At 39.4% G+C, this 26,934-nt stretch overlaps 1 protein-coding gene across 1 annotated transcript in view; it reads right to left on the bottom strand.

Moving 5' to 3' along the window:
* Positions 1-1,156: 1,156 nt before the first annotated feature.
* The window catches only part of HPSE (heparanase), a 42,592-nt gene continuing 16,814 nt past the window's right edge, over positions 1,157-26,934 (bottom strand). Inside the window, exons 4-12 of the mRNA XM_032148303.2 lie at positions 21,399-21,572; positions 19,325-19,493; positions 18,340-18,387; positions 17,708-17,801; positions 17,151-17,257; positions 14,491-14,605; positions 10,461-10,579; positions 9,271-9,417; positions 1,157-4,183 (exon numbers count right to left, since the gene is read on the bottom strand). Coding sequence (XP_032004194.1) covers positions 4,024-4,183; positions 9,271-9,417; positions 10,461-10,579; positions 14,491-14,605; positions 17,151-17,257; positions 17,708-17,801; positions 18,340-18,387; positions 19,325-19,493; positions 21,399-21,572 — 1,133 coding nt within the window. The 3' untranslated portion in view covers positions 1,157-4,023. The remainder of the gene's footprint in view (positions 4,184-9,270; positions 9,418-10,460; positions 10,580-14,490; positions 14,606-17,150; positions 17,258-17,707; positions 17,802-18,339; positions 18,388-19,324; positions 19,494-21,398; positions 21,573-26,934) is intronic.

Below are 26,934 nucleotides of genomic sequence, written 5' to 3'. Positions count from 1 at the left end.
CTGTCTCCAAAAAAAAAAAAAAATCTCTTTATATCTTTATATATATCCTATTGGTACTGTTTCTCTTCTCTAGAGAACCCTAATGTAGAAATGTTGCACCTAGTGGATGGAGAATAAATTCATTCATCCCACAAATATTTGTTTAAATGTTGCATCAACCAGAACATTCATTCCACTTTACATGTACCCTTCATTTTAGTAGATTTACATGTTTGAAGCACTTCTACATTCATATTTTTCATCTCTACTATGTTTCATCTGATTTTTGTGGTTGGCCCTAGAGAAGGTGTTTTAGGTTTAAAAAATATTTATTGGTCAGGTGTGGTGGCTTATGCCTGTAATCCCAATACTATGGGAGGCTGAGGCAGGCAGATTGCTTGAGCCATGGAGTTCAAGACCAGCCTGAGCAACATATCAAAACATCATCTTTACAAAAAATACAAAAATGCATGGTGGCATGCACTTGTAGTCCCAGCTACTAGGGAGGCTGAGGTGGGTTGAGCCCAGGAGGCCTAGGCTGCAGTGAGCCATGAGCATGCCATACCACTGCACTCCAGACTGGATGACAGAGACCCTTTCTCAAAAAAAGAGAAAAAAGAAAAGAAAATATTTATCGTTTGACTCCCAAATGAGACGTTAAAGTGACTTTCAAGCTTAACAAATACAATCATTAACTATAATTGCTTCCAGCCTTAAAACAATTTTATATGAAACTGGTGTTCTTTATAGAAATTGTAATTGACAATAATGTGACTATAAAATGATAGCTGATGAGAAATAAGAGAATAATAAGAGACAAATTTTGGGAGGCATCCCCTACAATTCTCAGTAGTGCTGGTGGAACTGAACGCTCATTGCCCACAGCAGCAAACTCAACAGCAAAAATTAATATTGTTTTTTTCTTCTCTTCCCTCTCACACTCCCTGATCTCTCATTCCTTATTCCCAAATAACCCACCTGACCCCAAGTCCTTGTCTCAGACTGTGCATTGGAAAACCCCCACTTCTGATACCTGATAGTATAACAAGGGGTGAAACAACACACTAGTGGTTCTATATCCTGTTTCCAGGTATAAACAAAGCAATGAAGGAAAACAAGGCTTCCAAATGTAGGAGTCTGTAGGCTTTAGCGTTACTAAAAGAATAGTCATACAATATCAAGGTTATAAAAATTAACTTTATTTCAAATGTGAAAATATAAAAACCACTTACATATAAAATTTAAGAGTATTGAAAGATCTAAAATTTAATTTTCAGCTTTAGCTCCTTACAAATGTACTTAAATTGAATGAAATTGAATGGAATTAACCTAAGTGTCCATCAACTGATGAGTGGATAAAGAAAATGTGGTATATATATACCATGGACTATTACTCAGCCATAAAGAAGAATAAAATAATGTATTTTGCAGCAACTTGGATGGAACTAGGGGCTGTTATCCTAAGGAAAGTAACTCAGGAATGGAAAACCAAATACTGCCTGTTCTCAATTATAAGTGGAAGCTCAGCTATAGGTACACAAGAACATACACAGTGGTATAATGGATGTTGGAGACTCAGAAGGGAGGAGGGTGGAAGGCGGGTAATGAATGGAAAAATTACCTATTGGGTACAATGTACATCGCTCAGGTGACAAGTACACTAAAAGCCAAGTCTTCACCACTACACAATTCACCCCTGCAAGCAAAAAGTGTGTACCCCTAAAGCTATTAAAATAAAAATTTTTAAAGACACTTTATTCATAACAGGCATAAATTTAAAGAATATTAATCCTTAAGAGGGGAAAATAATTACATTTTGTCACTGGTAAAAAGCACAGAACTGCAGTGTTCCCTCTCTCCATTCCAAAGGGTTACTCAGAGACAATTATAGGAACCTCGTTGTTGTTGGCAGTGACTGGTGAAATGGCCACATTACCCATTTCTGAACAATAAGACATGAGGAGAGGTTTGCTGTGAGAAGCTCTGAAAAAGAGTTATTCAAGTCTATGAAGGAGACTCAAAAAAATGGCTCATTTTCTTCCTCTGGTTGCTATGTGGTTTGAAGGGGCCCGTGAAACAGCTACAGCCATCATGCTACCAGAGTCTGAGAATGAAGCCAACACTAAAGATGGCAGAGCAGAGAGCTGGGAAGAACCCAGATCCCTGGTGACATACTGAAGTGCTGGAGCCTGGCCTGTTTGAACGTCTAGTTACGTGGGAATATACATTTCCTTATGGTTTAAGCCATTTGAATCAGGAGTTTCTGTTACTTGCAGCCAAAAGCTTCCCAACTGAAACAAGGATGAAAGGTAGAGAAAAAGTAAACATTAACAGATGGTTATAAGGTATTGAGTGTTTTCTCAAATTTATCCTCTTGATAAATCAATTTCATTTATAGTAATTTTAAGTTTACAGAATCTCTTCACCTCTGAATTGTCATTAATCATTTTTTATACTATCATATCTAACAGTCTGTCCTCTCACATATTATTGCTGACAAAGAAAACCGAAAGAAGAAAAGCAGCAAAATCTGGCTCTCTTTTAAGGTGCAAATAGATAGTTTCTCTTTTACAACCAGTTTCACGGTAATGGCAGTACACTTTTTCTGATGGGAGCCTGTAGAGATGGCACATGAAAGAAAGAATTCTAAAATCTTCTAATACATTTTGAAAGATAAATATACAGCTAAGCACCTTCTTAAAAATCATAATATACCCTTTGCTTCCTGGCCATATTAGGAGCATTCACATACATTTTTTAATAACTTTTGTTTTTTTGAGATGGAATCTTGCTCTGTCACCCAGGCTGGAGTGCAGTGGCACAATCTCGGCTCACTGCAACCTCTGCCTCCTGGGTTCAAGTAATTCTCCTGCCCCAGCCTCCCAAGTAGCTGGGACTACAGGTGTGCACCACCACACCTGGCTAATTTTTGTATTTTTTAGTAGAGATGGGGTTTCACCATGTTGGCCAGGCTGGTCTCAAATTGCTGACATCAGGTAATCCATCCGCCTCGGCCTCCTAAAGTGCTAGGATTACAGGTGTGAGCCACTGTGCCCAGCCATTTTTAATAACTTTGAATAAAGACTGGGTGCGGTGGCTAATTGCTGTCCCCACAGGTTTTAAAGTCTTTTGCTGACTAGCAACACTGCACAGAGGTAACATCAAATGATCTCCTGCTGTACCATGCTGTACTCCCAGAGAAATCCCAGCACCTGGAAGGCCAAGGTGGGAGGATCAATTGAGTCCAGGAGTTCAGGACCAGTTTGGGTAACACAGCGAGACCCCATCTCTACAAAAAATTTTTTAAAAATAGCCAGGTGTGATGGCATGTGTCTGTGGTCCTAGCTACTTAGGAGGCTAAGCAGGAGGATGACTTGAGCCCAGGAGTTAAAAACCTGCAGTGAACTATGATTGCACCACTACACTCCAGCCTGGGCAACAGAGTGAGACCCTGTCTCAAAAATAAAACACTACTGGGTGTGGTGGCTCATGCCTGTAATCCCAGCACTTTGAGAGGCTGAGGTGGGTGGATCACTTGAGGACAGGAGTTCGAGGACAGGAGTTTGAGACCAGCTTGGCCAATATGGTGAAACTCCATCTCTACAAAAAATATAGAAAGTAGCTGGGCGTGGTGGCACATGCCTATAATCCCAGCTACTCAGGACGCTGAGGCAGGAGAATTGCTTGAAGTTGCAGTGAGCCAAGATTGCACCACGGCACTCCAGCCTGGGTGACAGAGAGAGACTCTGTCTCAAAATATAAATAAATAAATAAATAATAAAACAAAACAAAACTTCAGATAAAAGTAAAACATGCAAAATGCTAAGCAGTATTTGGAACAAGGTATTATTAGCTATTATTATTAGCAGTGCTCTACCCAGCGAGATCAAAATACTGTGCTAAATCTAGCACTGAGAGTGTCCCAGTGTCTCTCAAGCACCCACTAGTTGCTTTGTAAGGTATCTGCTTCCTTTCCTATAACTTGAGTTGCTTTACTCTTAGTATACTTGAAAAATTCAGTGTCAGGACTAGTATATTTTATTTTCAGATGCAAGCAGCAGCTTTGGCATTTCTTATCACAAAAAAACTATATGAGAAAGCTGGCAAGCCCAGTGAACTTCCTGGCCGGAGAGGTTTTTCCATTAACGGTGGCAAGGTTTGATCATCCACCATCTTTAGAGTTTGACCATTGAGTTGGACAGATCTGCAAAGGAGAAAGATACACAGAGTTAACCAAGTGGTGCGTGCCCCACCCATGCTGCTACAAAAGTCATGAAATCTTTTTTAGACCAAATAAACTTTTTTGTGTGTGTGTGGCAGCCTATATTATATAACTTGTATTTCAACACTTTATCAGTTAGGCATTTGACCTAGATAATCTTTAAGCTACAGTGGCAGAGTTGAGTAGTTATAATAGAGACCATATGGACCCCAAAGCCAGAAATATTTACTGTCTGGCCCATTACAGAAAATGGAACACACACAATCTATACTAGGCAATATGATGGCGGTATAAAAAGGATAAACATGACACAACTCCTGGAATGGTGGCTATTTTATTTAATGGCCAATAACTGAAACCTTTTTTATATAAAGCAAATAGATATATAGAATTGAATGCAGTTTTTATGAATTTAGCATAAATGGTAGCCAATGAAATTTCTCACTTGTAACTATGCCCATAAACTGTCTAACTCCCGTCTCCCTGCAGGAGGTATGCATTCATTTTCTTACTGTTATTAAGAAATTTTGGTAGAATGCTGTGGTGAAACAAAAACAATTGGCTAAAACTACAGAAAATTTTATATTTTCTATGTATTTAACTATTGGAATTCAAATTAAAAACTGTTGAACGTTTTTAAAAATTAAGGAAAAGTGTTATTTCTTATACATACTTATTATTTAAATCAAATTAATGCATATTCACAGGAGCAAATCAATATAGGCAAGAGCTTATGAAGAAAAGCTTTAGTCAGCTGTAGGTCTATTGATATTTTCATAATTCTAAATAAGATGCTTATATCTCTTTTTCTCAAATATGTTTTATATTGTGAACAAAGTTAGTACTCTTCGAATATTGAAAACTTGTAAATTAGGCCAAGCACAGTGGTTCACACCTGTAATCCCAGCACTTTGGGAGGCTGAGGCAGGCAGATTACTTGAGGCCAGGAGTTCAAGATCAGCCTGGCCAACATGGCAAAACTCCATCTCTACCCAAAAATACAAAAATTAGCAGGGCATGGTGGTGTGTGCCTGTAGTCCCAGCTACTCAGGAGGCTGAGACATGAGAATCTTTTGAAGCTGGGAGGCGGAGGTTGCAGTGAGCTGAGATTGCACCACTGCACTCCAGCCTTGGCGGTAGAGCAAGATTCTGTCGAAAAAAAAAAAAAAAAAGAAAAAAGAACGTATAAGATTAGTTACTGTCAGAGTTATATTCATATCATTTATGTAATACATGTATGTAGAACACTTATAACAGTGTCTTTTGTATAATAAACACTATAAAAGTATTATCTATCATCATTATTATTACTCAGATAAATATAGGAAAAGTAACCTAAGTCATTATAACCATTTTAAATATTTTGATGTATATTCATTCTTTCATCTATTTTTTATGTACATGTATACAGTCATATGCCACATAAGGATGTTTTGGTCCACCACGGACCGCATATATGAGTGTGGTTCCATAAAATGATAAAATTATAATTCCTATTGCCTAGCAATATCATAGTCATTGTAACATTGTAGCACAACACATTAGTTTTCTATGTTTAGATATGTTTAGATACACAACTACTTAACACAATGGTAACTTGCCATTGTGTTAAGTATTTGTATATTCACTACAGTAACATGCTTTACAGGTTTGTAGCCTAGGAGCAATAGGCTAGTCATATAGCCTAGATGTATAGTAGGCCAGACTGTCTAGGCTTGTGTAAGTTCACTCTATGATGTTCACACAAGGATGAAATCACCTATCGACACATTTCTCAGAATGTATCCCCATCATTAAGCAACACACGAGTGTGTACATTTTTTTTTTTACTTAAGTATGGGTATATTGTATCTTCTTAAAACTTGACTCTTCCCCCTACCCCAGCACATCCAACTTTTTCTCACACCATTAAACATTCATCCACTACATAATTTTAATGTCTACACAGGATTCCATGGTGTGAGTATATTAGTTTATTTACTTAATTCTCTAATGTTAGATATTTTTCCATGTAGCGTTATTATAGATTTTTTTTCCTTAAAAAATTCTCTCACACCCTGTCCTCATTAAGCATCAGTGAGCAGAAAAACTGGTTTCCATTTTGACCTAATGAGATGCTCAGCCCTGGGTTCTATAACTTAAGACGTATCAATAGCACGCCCATTGCTACTGGAGTTGTACTCAGTCTATATGAGTTGGTTTTGGTTAAAAGCCTGTATCACCTCAATTTTTAGATGGGGTGAAGGGGGAAATGCCATGACCATCATCAGGAAACCACAGACAAAAATAGGTCTTGAAAATATCTCCAACGAACAGTGGTAAGAGCCTGTTCTGCATGAAATTAAGAACCTTGCAAGAGTACACACAAAAGTTTTAGATATGCTTTTGGAGAGGATATTTTGCTACAAAGTTTAAAGGTAAATCTGATCACTGTGAATTAATCCTGCTGGGGATAAGATGAGGCACATGAGCAAGATATTATACCATCAGGCTATATTGCTTAATCAGCTGTACATTTATCTAAAAGATGCTACACATATATCAAGTGTAAGCTTAATGTATGCTGATTATTTTCACATCAGGCTGGGCAATGAGGGTGGGGTTTAATTTGGGTGTAGTGTCTTATTTTATATTCTGAAGTCAATAACATGACAAAGAGATAGAAGATGTTTGTCAAATTTCAGATGAAATGAAGCTGGAAGGAATTAGCAAGCAACAGATTCGGCGGAAATGGGGATGCTGGGCAAAAAGTATGAGATAAATATAAAATACTGCCTTTATGTTAAAAATATGTTCATTCAGCCCAGATGAGGTGGGTCATGCCTGTAATCCCAGCACTTTGGGAGGCTAAGGCAGCAGGATTGCATGAGTCCAGGAGTTCGAGACCAGCTTGGGCAATACAGTGAGACCTTGTCTCTATTTTTTTTAAAACCATACAGGAACCTAATAATTTTTAGGGCTGGGTGCAGTTTTTCATGCCTGTAATCCCAGCACTTTGGGAGGCCGAGGAAGATCACTTGAGCTTAGGAGTTTGAGACCAGCCTGGGCAACATAATGAGACCTCGTCTCTACAAAAAATTAAACAATTAGCCAGGTGTGATAGCATAAGCCTGTGGTCTCAGCTACTCAGAAGGCTGAGGAGGAAGGATCACTTGAGCCCAGGCAGCAGTGGCTGCAGTGAGCTGTGACTGCACCACTACTCTCCAGCCTGGGAGACAGAATGAGACCCCCGCCTCAAAAATAATAATAATGATAGTAATAATTTTTAAAGGTGACTGTTGTTTAACTCTCTGAGGTCATTAATATGAGCAAGCGTACAGACTGTGCACTCATAAACTTATCTAGGATACTTTTTTGCAAAATTTTAAAGACAGAATAGTGTAAGTAATATATACTCATCAAAGAGAATTTAGGGGAATAAAACATTGTCTATAATTTCACCAGTTTTCCAATTATAAAACATAAAATGTGTGATCAGAATGTAATAGGGGCAGGGCATGGTGGCTCACGCATGTAATCCCAGCACTAAGGGAGGCTAAGGCAGGTGGATCACTTGAGGTCAGGAGTTCAAGACCAGCCTGGCCCACATGGTGAAACCTCATCTCTACTAAAAATACAAAAATTAGCCAGGTGTGGTGATGCATGCCTGTAATCCCAGCTACTAGGGAGGCTGAGGTGGGAGGATCACTTGAACCCGGAAGGCGGAGGTTGCAGTAAGCCTAGATCACGCAACTGCACTCTAGCCTAGGCAACAGAGTGAGACTGTCTCAAAAAAAAAAAAAAAGAAAGAAAAAAATGTCTACAGAGGCTATGTTGGAAAGGCTCTTGGGAAGACTTCTGGATCTCTCCCCTGACCCTGCCTTTTTCCTATTACATGTTATATGATTATAGTTATAGTAAAATAAAGCATAGAGAGGAAAAAAATAAAAGAACAGTACCCAGTGTTAATAATGTTTGCCTGTGGGGGATAGGACTTTGGAGAAAGCGTGCTTACTGTACTGCCTCAGGTTCCGAGGCTAATAGTCCTGGAATACACCACTTATGTGGCATTTGCAAAGATGGGAGGAGATGGTGAGAATTTTGTAAACTCTTAATTTTTATTTATTTATTTTTTTGAGACAGGGTCTCACTCTGTCACCCAGGCTGGGTGACAGAGGCACCATCACAGCTCACTGCAGCCATGACCCCCCTGGGCTCTAGCAATCCTCCTACCTCAGCTTCCCAAGTAGCTGGGACTACAGGTACACGCCACCACGCCTGGCTAATTTTGGTATTTTTTTGTAGACAGAGTTTCGCCATATTGCCCAGGCTGGTCTCAAACTCCTGGGCTGAAGTGATCTGCCTGCTTCAGCTTCCCAAAGTGTTGGGATTACAGGCGTGAGCCACTGCGCCAAGGCTGCAAACTCTTTTTATGCTCCAATATGAGAATAGTCATGAGAAAGGAACTCCTTCCAACATACATTGAGCAGAAACCTTAAAATATTTATATGCCTAACTCTTCAAGACTCATAGTCATTTTTTGGCACTCCATTGAATACAGGCTTTTATAAGATGTAGTCAATAATTGGTTTTTGAAACCAAAGTGTATGAGAATCTACTTAAGAAGTATACTCTAGCTATTCTTTTTCTTACTCTAACCAATAAAAATTAATGCTGTAAAAGAATCACACTGATCTCACATGGTATGATATTTTATACCAACCCACATATCTTTGATAGCAATTATACAAAGGTATATTTTGCTTTAGTGAATGTGTTACCAAGAATTATGTCTTTTTAGAGTAAATAATTTAAATGCGTTGAGTGGATCTTGATATGTCAAGTTATTTTGAAATGCAAACTTATTCTCTAAGATAACTGCTAGTTTGTGTTCACATCCTTTTGCTTTAGACTCTTAGGGTGAGTTATACTCATATTAGTAAGTATTCATGTATAAATTTCCTGAATATTAAGAATTATTAGAACTTGAAATAGTTGACTTTGTCTTTTGCTCCTTGTCCAAACTCTCTATTCTGATAAACACCAGTAAATTTATTGAAAGTTTGGAATGAACAAGGAAAATTACTTACTTGGAAAGTAATCCATGAGGTCCCACAGGTCTTAGAAGGTATTTATCCACTTGCTTGTTAAAAAAAGGATAGGGTAACCGCAAGTACTTGGTGACATTATGGAGGTTTATGGCATATAGAGTTAAATCTCCTTCTTTATACCTTGGACTAAAAGCAAAGAGGTTAACTCAATAAAAATATTTATCTAATTTAAGCAATTAAAAACTCAATTACAAATGTGATCCTAAGTATTAGTATCCATAATGACAATCCATAATGCATCCTAAGTATTAGGATCCATAACGACAGTGGGCCCTCTTAGTATCCTTCTTTTATGATCGTTTTAGACCACTAGTATGCTCCTATTTTGAAAACACAGTTAAAAATATTGCCGTTCACGCTACCAATGTCTGGGCTAGAGCACACTGAGATCCTCACAGCTCTGCCAGCTGGTTTGTTAAGAGGCCAGCCAGACTATCCATTTTCAGATATAGGAAGGTAAAAGGCAAATTTTGTGGGTTCATGTGAATTCAAATTATAAACCATAAAAACAGGGGCTTTTCCTAGCCTTATAAAAAGACTGAAACATATAAGAAAATTAAATCTACTGACATTTTGTATGAATTTATCCATTCAAACCATTCCCCTCGCTACTTCCCACTGGGGTCCTCACTATCCAGAGTTCCCAGTCACCAACAATCGGAAATGGTAGGTGGTCTTTTTTGGCTAGAATTGGTATTTCAGCATCATCTTATCAGGAATGATAGATTGAAATCTATCTAGAGAATATTCCTGAGATTTAGGAACATTTTTTGCTACCTAAAGCAAGAGTATGAGGCTACAAAAATCTCGATGTCTTCTCAACTCCAGAAACTGCAGTAGCAACTTTTGAAAATAATATTGTTGTTATTATTGTTCTCCTTTTCAAGAATCACTTGAATTCAGGAGGCGGAGGTTGCAGTGACTGAGATTGCACCACTGCATTCCAGCCTGGGTGACAGAACGAGGCCCTGTCTCAAAAAACAACAACAACAAAAGTATCATTTTTCTTTTAAAAATAAAATAAAATAAAATCATTGTATAAAACTTTACTAAACTGCAACTGCCTATACTTATGCAATGTATAGATACATGCAACAGGGTGTTTGAGTAAAGTTATGGGCTTACCCACTAAAACTTGATGATTGGTAAAAGGTGTGTTTTATACTTACTTGTCAGTGTTTGTGCAATGAAGGTATACTCGAAGTTTCCTTCTCTTTGAACCTTTCACACTTGCCATTAACACCTTGGTGCCCACCAATTTCTTGAACAGAAGAGATAGCCAATAATCCTAGTTGTGGTGGTTGGTGAGAAAGAGACAAAAATAGATCTTTACTTTTGTCCTTATTTAACGAAACCAGTGGCAAGCAAATAGTTATCCTACAAAGAGTATCACTGTTATCCCAGGGGCATTTAAATACTATTCATCTTTTTTTTTTTTTTTCCCTCACATGTGACCACCATGAATCTGAGAGCAGTATCTTGCTTGCTGTTTTTTATCACTGGAGGACACAATTCAAAAGGCCATAGCCTCTAGGGAATATCTGTCAACAATGATCAGAGTTTAAGTATTCTTGGTTATCGTTCATCCAAGAATTCAAAGCAAAGCTCAAAGCCAAACTTTTAGACACACACACACACACAAACACATGTACACACTCACAAAGACAAATTTTTAAAGTAAAACTTCTGTCTGTTTAGAGACAAATAATTTCATTTAGGCCAGGCACGGTGGCCAAAGTGTAATCCCAAGCTTTTGGCAGGCTGAAGTGGGTAGATCACTTGAACCCAGGAGTTCAAGACCAGTCTGGGAAACATGATGAAACTCCTTCTGCACACAAAATACAAAAAATTAGCCAGGTGTGGTGGTGTGCACCTGTAGTTCCAGGTACCGAGGAGGCTGAGGTGAGAAGATCACCTGAGCCCAGGAGGTCAAGGCTGCAGTGAGCCATGATTGCGCCTCTGCACTCCAGCCTGGGAAACGAAATGAGACACTGTCTCAAAATAACAGTTAAAAAAATCTTTAAAAAAATTTCATTTAAAACCTTATTCCCCCCACCTGAATAAAGTAATGGATTAGGCAATGGTCACCACTAGCTATCAAGATCAAAACCAGACACAACCAGACATTATGTGCTTCCAGAAGCAGATAATGAAGAATTCTTGCAAAAAAAAAACACAATAAAAAACCTGAATAAACTCAAGCTTCTAGGTATAACTACTAGTTTACAGGAAACACAGGGGACAGAGGAACATGCTAAATGATATCATAGGAATACATTTAGCAAGCTCTATAATGTAGGAAATACTATAGAACAAATTACCTGTTTTTTCACGTTAATAATTACAAGAGATGAAAGAGAGGGAGGAAGAACTTAAAGACGAACAAACTTAAGAGACTTATCAACCAAATGCAATATATGGACTTTGTTTGGATTCTGATTTGAGTAACTATCAATAATATTTTAGACAATAAGGAAAATGTGAGACACTGACAAAATATTTGGTGATACTAAGGAATTATTGTTATTATTTAAAGTATGATAAAAGTATTGTGTTTTTACAAAAAGGATACATACTAAAATATGTATATTTTTTGAGACATGGTCTCTCTCTGTCGCCCAGGCTGGAGTGCAGCAGTGTGAATGTAGCTTACTGCAGCCTCAACCTCTTAGGCTCAAGCGATCCTCCTGCCTCAGCCTCTCATGTAGCTGGGACCACAGGCATATGCCATCATAAGTTTTTGATTTTTTGTTGCTGTAGCTGGTCTTGAACTCCGGGGCTCAAGTGATCCTCCTGCCTCAGCTTCTCAAAGTGTTGGGATTACAGGTGTGAGCCACCACACCTAGCACATACTGAAATATTTATAGATAAAGTAATATATCTGAAACTTGCTTCAAAGTAATCTAATAGGTAGGAGGTGGAAAGCGGGAAGGATTATGGATTAAACAAGATCAAAGTATCCTATTCTTTTGTTCTTAGTTGGGATGGACCTCTGTAATAAGACAGAAAACAGGAGAAAAACAAACATAAGTTTATTAACGTGTATATTAATACATGTATATTAACAGAAAATACCCAGGGAACAAGTAATTCTCAAAGAGGTGGCTTAGAACTCCAGCTTATAGAGCACATTTTTGGACAAGAGACATGACAAAGGAAAAGGATTTTTAGTTTCTGGGGTGGCAAGTTGTGGGAAGGAAAATAAATGAGTACGTAATATAGCTTCTTCTAGTGCCATCTCTACACTGATAAGGGTCTGAAGTTATTTTCAGTGATTAACTCTTGTTTTTCCTGGTAGAAAGGGAAGGAGGGGGACTTTTAAGATTCATGTCCTGCTTTTAGGCAAATGGAGGAGGACAGAGAACTTTTCTTCTATGTGTTTCTTCCCAGTTGCCTTTAGCTCGAAATAATCCTTATGCCAAAGTGGCATATTTTGGGGTGGCATATTCTAGTCTCCTAAAGTGGGTTCATATACTTTCCTCTGTATTTTGTATATGATTAAAATTTTCTATAGTAAAAGTTTTTCTTAAAAAACCACGGATCGGTGGCGGGCACAATGTTTCATGCCTGTAATCCCAACACTGGGAGGCTGAGGTGGGATGATCACTTGAGCCCAGGAGTTTGAGACCAGCCTGCACAATACAGTGAGACCTTGTCTCAATTTTAAAAATAATAAATAAATAAATAAATCACCATTCAACACATACCCCAACTTTTCCTTCTTGAAAGTAGAGGGAAAGTAGACTTAACAAGACAAATGGCTTTTGTTTCTCTGCTTAAATTCCACTTTTTCACTGGAGACAAGAGTGGAATCATTGTTTTCAAAGGAGACATAAGCATGGGTCAATGACTGGTAGGGTAGAAAGTACGCGGGCCTCAGAGGCAGGATTTGAATGGGATTTTTAAGAGTAACGGAGGACTACAGTGTGGCTTCCTGTAAATCATGCAACCTCTTCTCAATTTGAACTTCCTTATCTAAAAAATGCATCCAAGATACCTGCCTTGCCACCTCACAGGACTGTCATGCAAATGAAATAAAGTCACAGACACGTAGAGTGAGTTTAAGTCTAATTCTCTTGGATCTACAAGTGTCAAGGGTACCATTTACTCTTGCACGTTTTTCTAGCTGACTGAGAACCTTGAAGGAGAAGCATATTTAGTGCATATACAAAGAGTTTGTAAGGCAAAGGTTTATGTCTGGGCCCTGGGAAAATTTGGATGAGATAAAAAGGTCAGGAGTAGATTTTGAATGTTTGTCTAGTGAAATTACAATGCTTAGTTTAACTCTATACATGACAGAATATACTTGGGGAAAGATAAACTCCATTTTTGCAAGGTCATTTTTCTAAGAATTTTCTAAAAAAAGATGAGTAATATGTTCCACAAGCTTGGACCACTATAGATAAAAAGCAGTTTTGTTGGGAAGTTTATCCACAAACCACAAAAGCCTAGCTTATATTTTCACATATGCTCTTTGCAAAATTTCTTAGCTTTCCTACAACATTCAAATAATTCTTTTAGGAATTATTCTTAGAAAATAGATATCTGCAAATGACACTTTAGACTATAAAATTCAAGGTCATGCTTCTCAGGCCTACATCTGTATTATCCCTGACATATATTTAGATATACAGATCTTCCACGAGGCTTTTTGGGAAGAAACATTTCCTGATTTAGCACCAGACGCAGTTGGAGGAAGGATTAGAAATGAGAATTTATTCATAAATATCTTGAAGATTATTAACAAAATAGTAAAGTAAATTCTTAGCATGAGATTTTTAAGCAAATACATGGTACTGGCTCATTTTAAGGTTAAATAAATTACAATTTCATAACATAAAAAATGTTTTGAAGCTTTGCATACTGTAGGCAGTTATAACTTTGATTTACTTTATAAAACATTTAAAAATCCAACTTATTTTGTCTTGTATAATGAGTCATAAAGTTTCAAATTATCCCCTTTTAAACAAAATCCACACTATACTGCAAATGGCTTACATTTAAAAAGTTATTCCTAGCTCTTGATTTCTTCTCTTCAAACACACACAAAAAAGGTTGGATGATATCTAAGGCTCCTTCTAATTCATCATCTCATGATTTGGCTAGTTACTGAGAGGATTGACTATTCATAGGAGGTTAACACCAAGGGTCCTGAGTTGACTTTACTCTACTAGAATTAGGAAAATAATGGTCACTTACGGGTAAAGGATCGAAGTTTTCATCCACTAAATGGTAGTTTCCTGCTCCAAAGAATACTTGCCTCATCACCACTTCTATTCCCATTCGGGCTGACAGGCCCAATTTATCCAGCCACCTGGGACAGAGCGAGACCAAGCTTTCTTGAGGTTTGGAAACAAAATCGCTCAATTCTAATTGCACACCATCTTGATTTTATTTATTTATTTATTTATTTATTTATTTATTTATTTAGAGACAGGGTCTCACTCTGTCGCCCAGGCTGGAGTGCAGTGGCGTGATCATAGCTCTCTGCAACCTCAAACTCCTGGGCTCCATTAATCCTCCTGTCTCAGCCTCCCAAGTAGCTGGGACTGAAACCACCTTTGCAAAAATGATAACTGAGGAAATTATGACAGTGAAGGAGATCAGACCTAATTGACTCCATCTTGCTTCTAACCTTTAAGCTGTCCTTCTTCATTCCTGGGTGTAGGCTGAACTAACTTTAGGAAGAAATTCAGTTCATGGTTTGACTCTGAAACAAAATTGATAATAGCCCTTTTCTGAAAAGACCCCCTTCTTGCCTGGGGACCAGTCTACCTTTGCAGGACTAACAAATTAGCTACAACATTAGAGATTATGTTTTAGGGATAATGCAGCCTCTGGCTCCAAGGGTCTGAACCTCCCCAAATTGTTCCTGGGGATAACATCACTGTTGTAAAACCTAAGATCAGTGCTTGAGATATCTTGCAGACCCTGAACCGGATGGATCAGTTGAGACCACTCAGACCGGTAATCTGGCCCAACCAGTTCTGCCATCCCATCCAGGAACAGAAGACAGCAAGAAAACCTCACTTCCACTCCCTATGATTCCATCTCCAACCTGACCAATCAGCACTCTCCACTTCCTAAGCCCCTACCAGCCAAATTATCTTTAAAAACTCTGATCCTCGAATGCTCAAGGAGACTGATTTGAGTAATAATAATACTCTGGTCTCCTGCACAGCTGGCTCTGCATAAATTACTCTTTCTCCATTGCAATTCCCCTGTCTTGATAATTGGCTCTATCTGGACAGTGGGCAAGGTGAACCTGTTGGGCAGTTACAGGACCACAGATGCATGCCACCATGCCCGGTTCTGATTTATTGATCTTTGAGGGAGGAATTAACAGGAAGCCAGAAAAGTGTCATCAATTATAAATAAGTCATTTAAATGAAATGGCGACTGCATGCAGCAGCAGCAGCAGAATCCCTCCCTTTACATCTTTCCATATGATAACAAATCCTAGAAGACTATTACCATGCTAGAGGTATCCCTTTCAGGGTGAGACAACTTCCACAAAGCAGGGTAGACAAATTCCCACCTCTATGGACAATTCCTGGTCCTATGAGGTCCCTGCACAAACAATGTGTTAGGGCTGAAGAAAAAGTAGCAGTCAGCAGGGGTAAAATGTAAAATAAGCAGAATTGCACCTAAGCTATTATGGACACCTCTTTCCACTTCTCCTTCTCTATCCCCCTTCTCCCCAACACCCCAGATCTTTAGTTAATGGCAAAACAAACATCTCCATTCTTTATTCCTCATGCTTCCATGGGCATAAAGGATTTGTGATATATTCTAGGTTTTTAAGAATGAGGATGAGAGAAAAAAGAAAGAAGATGGAAGAGAAAAGAAAAAAAAATCTCAATGTGAGGATATAGCACTATAGATTAAAAGCACTAATAGAGTTACTAAATGTAACTAAACCAGTATTTTAAAGCAATCAAGTTTGTGGTGTTGGACAATGAGATGATATAACAAATCTTTAAATTCAATAATAGCCCCTCTGGTGGGACCTCATACTTTAGGCTCTAAACTTCTTGGGAATCTATGAATTATAGCTACATACACTAAGTATCCTCCTGAGAGACAAAGCTGTAATATGCTCTAACTTGCATTTTTTTTTTTTAAGAGACAGAGTGTGGCCGGGCGTGGCGGCTCATGTCTGTAATCCCAGCACTTTGGAAGGCTGAGGTGGGCAGATCACTTGAGCTCACGGGTTTCAGACCACCCTGGGCAACATGTCAAAACCCCGTCTCTACTAAAAATACAAAAATTAGCCCAGTGCGGTGATACTCTTGTAGTCCCAGCTACTCAGGATGCTGAGGCAGGAGAATCGCTTGAACCCGGGAGGCAGAGGTTACAGTGAGGTGAGATTGTTCCACTGCCCTCCAGCCTGGATGACAGAGGGGGAAAAAAAAAGACAGAGTCTCACTCTGTTGCCCAGGCTAGAGTGCAGTGGCACCATCATAACTCAGTGCAGCCTCAAACTCCTGGGCTCAAGCAATCCTCCCACCTTGGCCTCCCAAAGTGTTAGGATTACAAGGAACTACCATATCCGGCTATATGCATTCTTTTACAATGTACTTCTTTAAAGTAAGGACTACTTGACATATTTATGGGCCATAATTAAAGGACAAAATTTCTAAAACAATTCATCCTTATAGTGATTAATTTGGGACCCTTGTTAAAGATGTCCCTCAAGCTTTAGTAAATCATTTTCTTGCAAAATCTGGCATGAATTTTGGGGCTCAGCCACTGAAACCGTCTTTGATCTGCTTTTTGGCTGGGGAGCTATTTCAGCAGAATAGAAGGATGGAGAAGAGCTGCACTCTGACCCCTAAGGCCAGCGCTGCTTCACTCACATAAAGCCAGCTGCAAAGGTGTCGGATAGCAAGGGTGCTCCGCCTCCATACGCAGAGCTTGTTTCTCCTAACCAGACCTTCTTGCCAGGCCTGGTGCTCTCAACCACCTACAGAACAGAAAAGTATCCGTGGTAATTGCAAAAAAGCTGACCTGTGGTTTCAACTGTGGTGTTGAAAATTAACAGCATTCAAAACTTTGTATTCCTAGACTCACCCCTCTTATATAGTTATAAAATATGTTCATAGTCATTTAGGTCTTGGGAAACTTTCTTTTATTGAAATAGTAGGCTGTGGAAGGAATATGAAGTGAACCAACCCATTCTTATCATTTATGTGAGTTAATTCTACTAAAGGCTATTGGAAATATTTCAAATTTCTAATCACATACATGGGGTAAGACCCAATGCTAAGGGGGAAACTAACAGGGGATAAGTCACAGTGCTTGTTCTCTAAAATTAGAAAAACATGCACATAGACATACCTATAGAATTTAGAACTAGCTAGACTATAAAATAAGGATTCTGGTTTTACATTAAAAAGTTTAAAAAGACTATTACCTGGAAAACTTTTTGCCCAGATGAAATAAAAATGTCCAATACACCAGGGTTTAGAAAATCTTCTTTGGTAGCAGTTCGTCCATTCAAATAGTAGCTAAATTATACAGAAAATATTCAGAAAAAAAATAACAAACTTTACTTTCTGCTTTTAGGTTAATTGCTGACCTTATTCTTCTTCTTACCTCTCCCACTCACCTGTTACTAAAGAAAGGTAGAAGTTCTACTAGGGAAAGACCAAGATGGAAGGAAGTTATGAGCAGGAGTGCATTGTATGCAAGTAACTAGAAATCAGTTACTCTGTCTTGAAAAAACACCGTGGCAAGTACATGTACTCCTGGGTTACTGGTTCTTTGGCAAGCAATTGGTTTTAGCTACTTATATGTTCCATGGGTTAATTGGCACTGTTCTTCTGTATAAAGTGATCTTTATAGAAACCACAACATTATTTAAAATAACTTAAAATTTTTGTTTTATTAATATTAATATTGGAGTACCGTGCTACTTGAGACACTATTTGTTTCTTATTTGAACTGCAGTCAATTGGCAGTTAAATGGAACTAACTTTTTGAATACTAGGTAATAAATAAAGCTAGCCTTACTTTCCTTGTATTAAGAACAGGAGACATACTTACTGATGCCATGTAACTGAATCAATCACTTCTCCACCAGCCTTCAGGAAGCTAGAAAAAAATTTTTATTATCACTCAGTCATATAATACATATATATGCACAATATACGCATGAGAGTTTTATTCCCTAGAAATGGGCTGGTTACTGCTTTAGGATCAGGCAAACACAAACTTCCTAATTTTGATAGCAAATTTTATCATAGGTGCCATTTGCCTCAGATCCCTTGGTATTCTGAACCCGTCAAAATTTCCTTTTTTGGGCCGGGCGCGGTGGCTCACGCTTGTAATCCCAGCACTTTGGGAGGCCGAGGCGGGCGGATCACGAGGTCAGGAGATCGAGACCACGGTGAAACCCCGTCTCTACTAAAAATACAAAAAAATTAGCCGGGCGTAGTGGCGGGCGCCTGTAGTCCCAGCTACTCGGAGAGGCTGAGGCAGGAGAATGGCGTGAACCCGGGAGGCGGAGCTTGCAGTGAGCCGAGACTGCGCCACTGCACTCCAGCCTGGGCGACAGAGCAAGACTCCGTCTCAAAAAAAAATTTCCTTTTTTGGTAAATCATGTATTCAGGCAGCAGATTGTTTAATAACACGTGGACTATTGAGGATTGTCTACCAGAGAGAATTTTTTTTTTTTTTTTTTTAAGAAAAGTGGTGGCTGGGTATGGTGGCTCATGCCTGTAATCCTGGCACTCTAGGAGGCTGAGGTGGGAGGATGGCTTGAGCACAGGAATTCAAGAGACCAGCCTGGGCAACACAGGGAGACCCCATCTTTACAAAAAAATGTTTTTAAAGTAGCCAGGTGTGGTGGTGTGCACCTGTAGTCCCAGCTATTTGTGGGACTGAGATGGGAGGATTGCTTGAGCCTGGGAGGTCGAAGTTGCAGTGAGCCATGATTGTACCACTGCACTCCAGTCTGGGTGACAGAGCGAGACTGTCTCAAAAGGAAAAAGAAGAAAAGTAAAGTGATTCTGCATCCTCTAGTTCCTACCTCTTCAGCATCTTAGCCGTCTTTCTTCGAGGCTGACCAACATCAGGACCATAGAGTTTTGCATTTTTGAAGGTGGACTTTCTTAGAAGTTTATGCAATTGAATAAAATCTTCTCCTAACTGCGACCCATTGATGAAAATATCAGCCTTCTTAAGGAAACTGTTAGGTTCTGAAAGACAGCAATTCTCAAAATATATATCGAGAAATGTTGTATTTAAAAGCAAACATACAGCAGTATATAAAAGCAACAGAACATTTTCCAAATTACAAAAACTTGTAATTCAAAGTCAAGAAAAGTAAAACCAGGTCTGGCGCTATGGCTCATGACTGTAATCTCAGCATTTTGGGAGGCTGAGATGGGAGGATCCTCTGAAGCCAGGAGTTTGAGACCACTCTGGGTAACATAGTTCCATGAGGGGAAAAAAACACACAAAAAATTAGCTAGACGTGGTGGTGCATGCCTGTAGTCTCAGCTTGGGAGGCTGAGGGAGAGGATTACTTGAGCCCAGAAGGTCGAGGCTGTAGTGAGCCATGATCACGCAACTGCACTCCAGGCTGAGTGACAGAGCAAGCGTCTGTCTCAAAAAATAAAATAAATAAGTAAAGTAAAACTCATAGTTATAAATAAGATACTCCAGAAAAACAAAACAAAAATTTTAACTGTATAACTGAGATATGAGGGGCTATTAAACAATTTGAAGTTAATAATTAGGGTAATAAACCAATGGATATGGATATCTGGGAACTACACTGTATTCCATATCTAGTAACTTCATTACTTTGGAAAAAAGGTTTGACACTGGGCACAGTGGCTCATGCCTATAATCCCATCAGTTTAGGAGGCCGACGCAGGAGGATTACTTGAGGCCAGGAGATCGAGACCAGCCTGGGCAACACAACCAGACAAAAGAAAAAAAAATTGGTTATGCATAGTGTAGTCCTAGCTAATCAGGGGGCTGAGGTGTGAGAGAATGCATGAGCCCAGGAGTTGGAGGTTACAGTGAGCTATGAACACGCCACTGCACTCCAGCCTGGGCGACAGAGCAAGATCTTGTCTGAAAAAAAAAAAAAAAAGTTTGAGCAGGAAGAAGACTTGTGCTCATCCTATTACTACATTTCATTTCCCATTTAATCCTCATTTCCATTGGTTGATATGTGGAAAAAGCACTCTATGTTTTGAATAAATGTGGCAAATCATGAATACTTATAGTTAAAATTTACAAGTTCTTTGCAAAAAAAGAGTGAAGAAGGAGACAGTCAGGAGCTTGACCCACGTAGGGTTCTATACTGGCAAGTTCTAGACTGCTTGGGCAGGTAATGAAGGTTGCAATGGGGTGACTGAGATTAACTGACAAATTTGAGAAACCGAGAAAGAAAGGGATGAATAAAACAAACTGCTGACTTCCCAGTTTTGCTGAGTCCAGCTTGCCAAGCATAATAGGGTTAAGTGATTCTGAAAATCTCAAGGGAACTTTGGAGCTGGGAATGTTGCTGGCTCCAACTGGTTCTCACTTCAAATGTAACATAAACTGGGATTAGCAATAATAGGTTCTGGAATAAATACAGTAAGAGTTTCTGCCACATGCACTTCAAAAAGCTGCATTGTTGAGCACTTGCAAGAATGTGCCCAGGCAGAAGTATATTTGCTAATATTAAAAAGACTGTTGGCCGGGCGCAGTGGCTCACGCCTGTAATCCCACCACTTTGGGACACCGAGGCGGGCGGATCATGGGGTTGGGAGATCAAGACCATCCTGGCTAACACGGTGAAACCCCGTCTCTACTAAAAATACAAAAAAATTAGCCGGGCGTGGTGGCGGGTGCCTGTAGTCCCAGCTACTCGGGAGGCTGAGGCAGGAGAATGGCCTGTAGTCCCAGCTACTCGGGAGGCTGAGGCAGGAGAATGGCGTGAATCTGGCAGGCAGAGCTTGAAGTGAGCCAAGATTGCACCACTGCACTCCAGCCTGGGCGGCAGTGCGAGACTGTCTCAAAAAAAAAAAAAAAAAAAAAAAAAGAAAAGAAATAATGCTAGTGGGGAATCTCCTTATTAATGAATTGTTCCCTGGGGTACTCACCATTGCCTAGTTCCCAAGAAATGTTATACCTCTTGGAAGAGCAGTAGTCCAGGAGCAACTGAGCATTAGAACTGTTCCACTGCAAATCTGCTGTTCTTAATAACGCATTTAGGCCAAAGATCAAGTCCAGTCCTGAGCAATTTGCAAAAGTGTATAGCACATCTACAGAGCTTCCTAAAAGAAAAATGTCACAATTTAATGGTTAGATTGGCACCACAATGAAGGCCTCCAGATTCGCTTTTCATAATGAATCACTATTTCTGTTGTTAAACTGAAGAAATTGTAGTTCTAATAAATGATTATAATTATGTTTACGAGACAACAAAATTGGACAAATTAAAAAAAACAATCTGACTTCATTTGCTCCAGCTGTTGAATGAAATCCCGTGGAAGATACCAGAAGCTCTGGTCTGACACTTAGGTTTTGTTCAAGTGACATCAGGAGAATTGGGGAAGCCACAATTTATAGCTCAGTGCTCCACATGCATAGCCAGACTGTCATTAGTTAGCATAAACCCCACTCTTCATAATCTAAATATCTCTAGTCACAAGTTCAGTTAAAAAATATTTTGATAATTTTAATTATGTTTAAAACAATTTTTTCAAAAATCCCTGTATATGATTTACTAATTTAAAATGAATCAAATTTTACATTAAAAAATTGGCCTAGAGTTATAGGACTGTGGTTTCCAAACTCTGTGCCAGGCAAGCTGGGGAGCACCAGTGAATGCATGGGTACAGCTGCAAGATTTAGCAACTAAAAGTGCAGGGCACCTAGTTAAACTTGAACTTCAGATAAGCAATAAATAATTTTTAGTGTATGTCCTATGTAACCATTAAGAAATGCTTAGCACAGGGGCCAGGTGCAGTGGCTCATGCCTGTCATCCTAGCACTTTGGGAGGCCGAGGCGGGCAGATCACTTGAGCCCAGGAGTTCAAGACCAGCCTGGGCAACATGGCAAAACCGCATCTCTACAAAAACACAAAAATTAGCCGGGCACGATGGTAAGCACCTGTAGTCCCAGCTAGCTACTTGGGAGGCTGAGGTGGGAGGATCACCTGAGCCCAGGGAGGTCAAGGCTGCAGTGAGCCATGATCATGCCATTGCACTCCAGCCTGAGCAACAGAATGAGACCCTGTCTCAAAAAAAAAAAAAAAAAAAAAGTGAAGAAAAGAAAAATAATTAACATGAAAAAAATCATTTATCTGAAATTCAACTCTAACCAGGCAGTGCTATTTACAGAGGCACTGTAGGATCTTTTAAGTTTGCAAGGAAAAAACATCAACATCTATTGGACAACATTACTATTGGACCTATTACTATTAGGTTGTGTAGGCCTTACAATTTACAAAATACAGGTATTTTTTGTGGCCTAGGCATGTTGTAAAAAAATTTTCTGCCATATTAAGGTGCCATAAGTTTGGGAACTTCTGTACTCTGCTTTTTAAACCATTAGCTGTTCTATTACCACTTTTTGAGAGTGGCAACAATATAATTTTAAGTGTTGTCTTTAAATTGATTACCATATGCATAATAAGTCCTTCCAATTTTCATGTATATCTACAGTCGTTTGTTAAAGAGTAATTCATTCCTGAACTCTTGTAGTTAAAAAAGAAAGATCTCTATCTATCTGGCAAACTTACAGCCTTTCTCCTTAAAAGTGGCTTTTTGTTTTGTTTCTAAGTCTTTGGCTTGAGTTACTTGAATAACTATGGAATAATATTAAATATTAACTATTTAAACTGGGCGTGGTGGCTCATGCCTGTAATCCCAGCACTTTGGGAGGTTGAGGCAGGTGGATCACTTGAGGTCGAGAGTTCGAGACCAGCCTGCCTAATATGGTGAAACCCTGTCTCTACTAAAAATACAAAAATTACCTGGGTGTGGTGGCACGCACCTGTAGTCCCAGCTACTTGGGAGGCTGAAACAGAATTGCTTGAACCCAGGAGGTGGAGGTTGCAGTGAGCCGAGATAGTGCCACTGCACTGCAGCCTGGGCGACAAAGCAAGACTCTGTCTCAAAAAAAAAAAAAAAATTAACTATTTAATATTAACTATAAAGACCACTAGGCAGAAACAACTCTTGCAAGCTGCTTTAGGTGTTTTGATATTTGCTGTGTCACCCACTTCCATAAACTGCTGCCTACCATCAAGGAATGACAGACATTTGGGTTTGAAAAGCTCCCTAGAGTCCTGTGACCCAGCATTCTACTGGATCTTAGAGCCACAGTTTAGGGCAGTATGGAGGCTTTGGGATCATCAGCCTATGCTTAACCTCCACCCTCATTTTTCTAGGAGGAAACTGAGATTCAAACAAGGTAAGTCTTTGCCCAATATCACACAGCCGTTTGGTGGCAGTGCCATTACTAGAGTCTGTTACAAGGGGTGAGTGACCTGCTTTAGTCACATATTATAGGCTTTTATATTGCAAAATCATGTTGTAGGAAGTGCTCTGGATCAGAAATCATAAGACTTGAGCTCCAGGCACAGCTCTCCCACTTATAGACTATAATATGATTGGGAGTAATATCTTTGCCCGACAGGAACCTCAGCTATGGATCTACAGTCCCAGGACAAGCACCATCACTTGCCTTCGCCATAAAACCAAGGTTGAAATGACACATGTGAAAACTGTCTGTAAATCACAAAAAAACCCTTACAGCTAAATAGCACTTTGTACTAGTCCTGAACAAAGATTATAGCATTTTCAAAAAACCTGGAATGCTTGCACTCATACTTTACCCTTCCTCCATTTCCTCATTCTTCCAAATGAGTTTGGAATTTACATAGCTTGAAATTCTATTATACACCCCCTATAACATAATCAACTGTAACATCTCCTGGAATAGATGCTCTTGATGACTGAGTTCAAATCCATTCTTTTTTTCTTTTCTTTTCTTTTTTTTTTTTTTTGAGACAGAGTCTTGTTCTGCCGCCCAGGCTGGAGTGCAATGGCACAATCTTGGCTCACTGCAACCTCCGCCTCCCAGGTTCAAGCGATTCTCCTGCCTCCACCTCTGGAGTAGCTGGGAGTACAGGTGGACGCCATCAAGCCCGGCTAGTTTTTGTATTTTTAGTAAAGACGGGGTTTCACTGTGTTGGCCAGGCTGGTCTTGAACTCCTGACCTCAAGTGATCCACCTGCCTCAGCCTCCCAAAGTGCTGGGATTACAGGCATGAGCCACCATGTCTGGCCACATCTACTCTTAAAAAAAAAAAAAAAAGGAAAAAGGGCCGCTTAGCCTACTCCTTCCCCAAAATATTAAGAACAATTTAAAAACTTAGAATTCATTATCTTATTCCCAATCCTTTTCCAAACTCTCATCTCTTACTGTATAAAGAGTGGAGAGATCCTTGGAATGAAGATAACCAGGATGACACATTGGAAGAAATGGCAGACTCTTTCCCTTGGACTGTACCCTGTAAGTGTATGTCAGCATCCAGTGTGGGCCTGGGTGTAGGCAACGGAAGAATGGGGTGATGAGGGGAACAGGAGGAGAAGAGGAAGTACAAAGAGTTAGCTCACTCAGGATGATTACTTTAATAAGGGAATCATCCTTTCTGCAGTCACACCCAGAATTACATCTGTAACATTGCTTCCTTTTCCTGCTCAAACAGGTTTAAAATGTGAGTCTATATTCTCATGACAAATGTTTTTGTCATCTTCTACTTCAGTGGAACACACCATTCAAGAGGACCTGTGTTAGAAAACTTACCTATATCTTCTGGGACACCTGTTTTTTTTGTTTTGTTTGTTTTTTGTTTTTGTTTTTTTGAGACAGAGTCTCACTTTGTCGCCCAGGCTACAGTGCAGTGGCGCAATCTCGGCTCACGGCAACTTCTGCCTCCCAGATTCAAGTGATTCTCCTGCCTCAGCCTCCTGAGTAGCTGGGACTACAGGCGCCCGCCACCATGCCTGGCTAATTTTTGTATTTTTAGTAGAGATGAGGTTTCACCATGTTGGCCAGGCTGGTCTCGAACTCCTGACCTCAGGTAATCCACCCGCCTCAGCCTCCCAAAGTGCTGGGATTACAGGCGTGAGCCACAGCACCCAGCCTGGGACATGTGTTTTAAGGGTGCAGGCCACTAGCTAAGCAATGAACATGTCCTTATCTCAGCAGCCTTTTGCTACCTCTTCCTTTGTGGTATGTCCCCATGCCACTCAGCCATTACCAATGTCAGCCACAGGTTCAGAACAATGTGTGGAATCCCCTATTGGCTTCTGAAATATTTGTCACTACAATAGTAGGTGCCCAAACTAAACACAGAAGATTTCTGTTTCCATGACGTGCCCGTGAAAGCTGAAAATTTCGAGCCAGAAATCAAATGTTTACAAATGCAAATAAAATTCTGTGTTTGTTGTACATTTTAGCATTGCCAACAGGGTGGTTGGACTTACACTAACTAACCCGGTTGCATAGTTAGCAAAGGAAGGCATTTCCCCTGGTCTAGGAACTATGAAAGCCAAGTCCTGAAGTTGGAAACCTACCATTTTGGTAACAGAAAGATCCTGTGAAGTAGCAAAACTTTCTTAGAAATTTAAGATACATTAGTATAATGTTTAATACGACCCCCCAAGGCTTACCTATATCTTCTGGGACATGTGTTTTAAGAGCAAATCCATTAATTACCTAATACAACCGGGTCTTCTCCTAGCAGAGCTATAATGATTTATTACAAATGTGGCCTTACTTCTGTGGTTCTCTGGTACATGTCATTCCTTTAATGGGATCTGAAATGGCCCTGCCTTATGCCAAATTCCAGTCAATAATTAATTATACTTATTAAAGTGTCAGAGTAGATCCCCCTCTTAAAAATGCAAAAAAAAGTTTTTTAGAGGACAATATTAGCTATTAGCATATGCGCTATTTTCTGATTTCTTATGGATCACATTTTTTTCTGTACCATATACATAAAAAATGTATATAAATTTGAAATCCTTCTGATACATTGAACTCCAGGTAGTATACAGTAAAATCTTACAAAGATAATTTATTAATTAAAATAATATACTTTAAATAATGTTAACTAACCCAAACAAAGTATAGTAACTTCAAGATAATTTATTTTCAAAAGTCAAAAGAAGAGCTTAAAGGATCTGAGCAGGTTATTTCTTTAACTGAGATATGGAAACATCATCCCTCAGTTGGGTATAAACATCAAACTTCAGATAAAAATATATTTCATAGTTAAAAAAGCACTGTGGCCAGGAGTGGTGGCTCACGCCTGTAATCCCAGAACTTTGGGAGGCCGAGGTGGGTGGATCACCTGAGGTCAGGAGTTCGAGACCAGCCTGGAGCCTGGCCAACATGGTGAAACCCTGTCTCTACTAAAAAATACAAAAAATCAGCCAGTTGTGGTGGCAGGCACCTGTAATCTCAGCTACTCAATAATCAATAATATGATTGGGGTAATATCTTTACCCTACAGGAACTGAATAATCAAATATTCCTCATAATGAATAGGAGGCTAAGGCAGGAGACTCTCTTGAACCCGGGAGGCAGACGTTGCAGTGAGCCGAGATGGTGCCATCGCAC

Source organism: Hylobates moloch, unplaced genomic scaffold, assembly GCF_009828535.3.
Source record: "Hylobates moloch isolate HMO894 unplaced genomic scaffold, HMol_V3 SCAFFOLD_2, whole genome shotgun sequence".
Classification (NCBI taxonomy): domain Eukaryota; kingdom Metazoa; phylum Chordata; class Mammalia; order Primates; family Hylobatidae; genus Hylobates; species Hylobates moloch.
The sequence above is the reverse complement of the archived record's forward strand: the minus strand, read 5'-3'. Positions and strand labels throughout refer to the sequence as shown.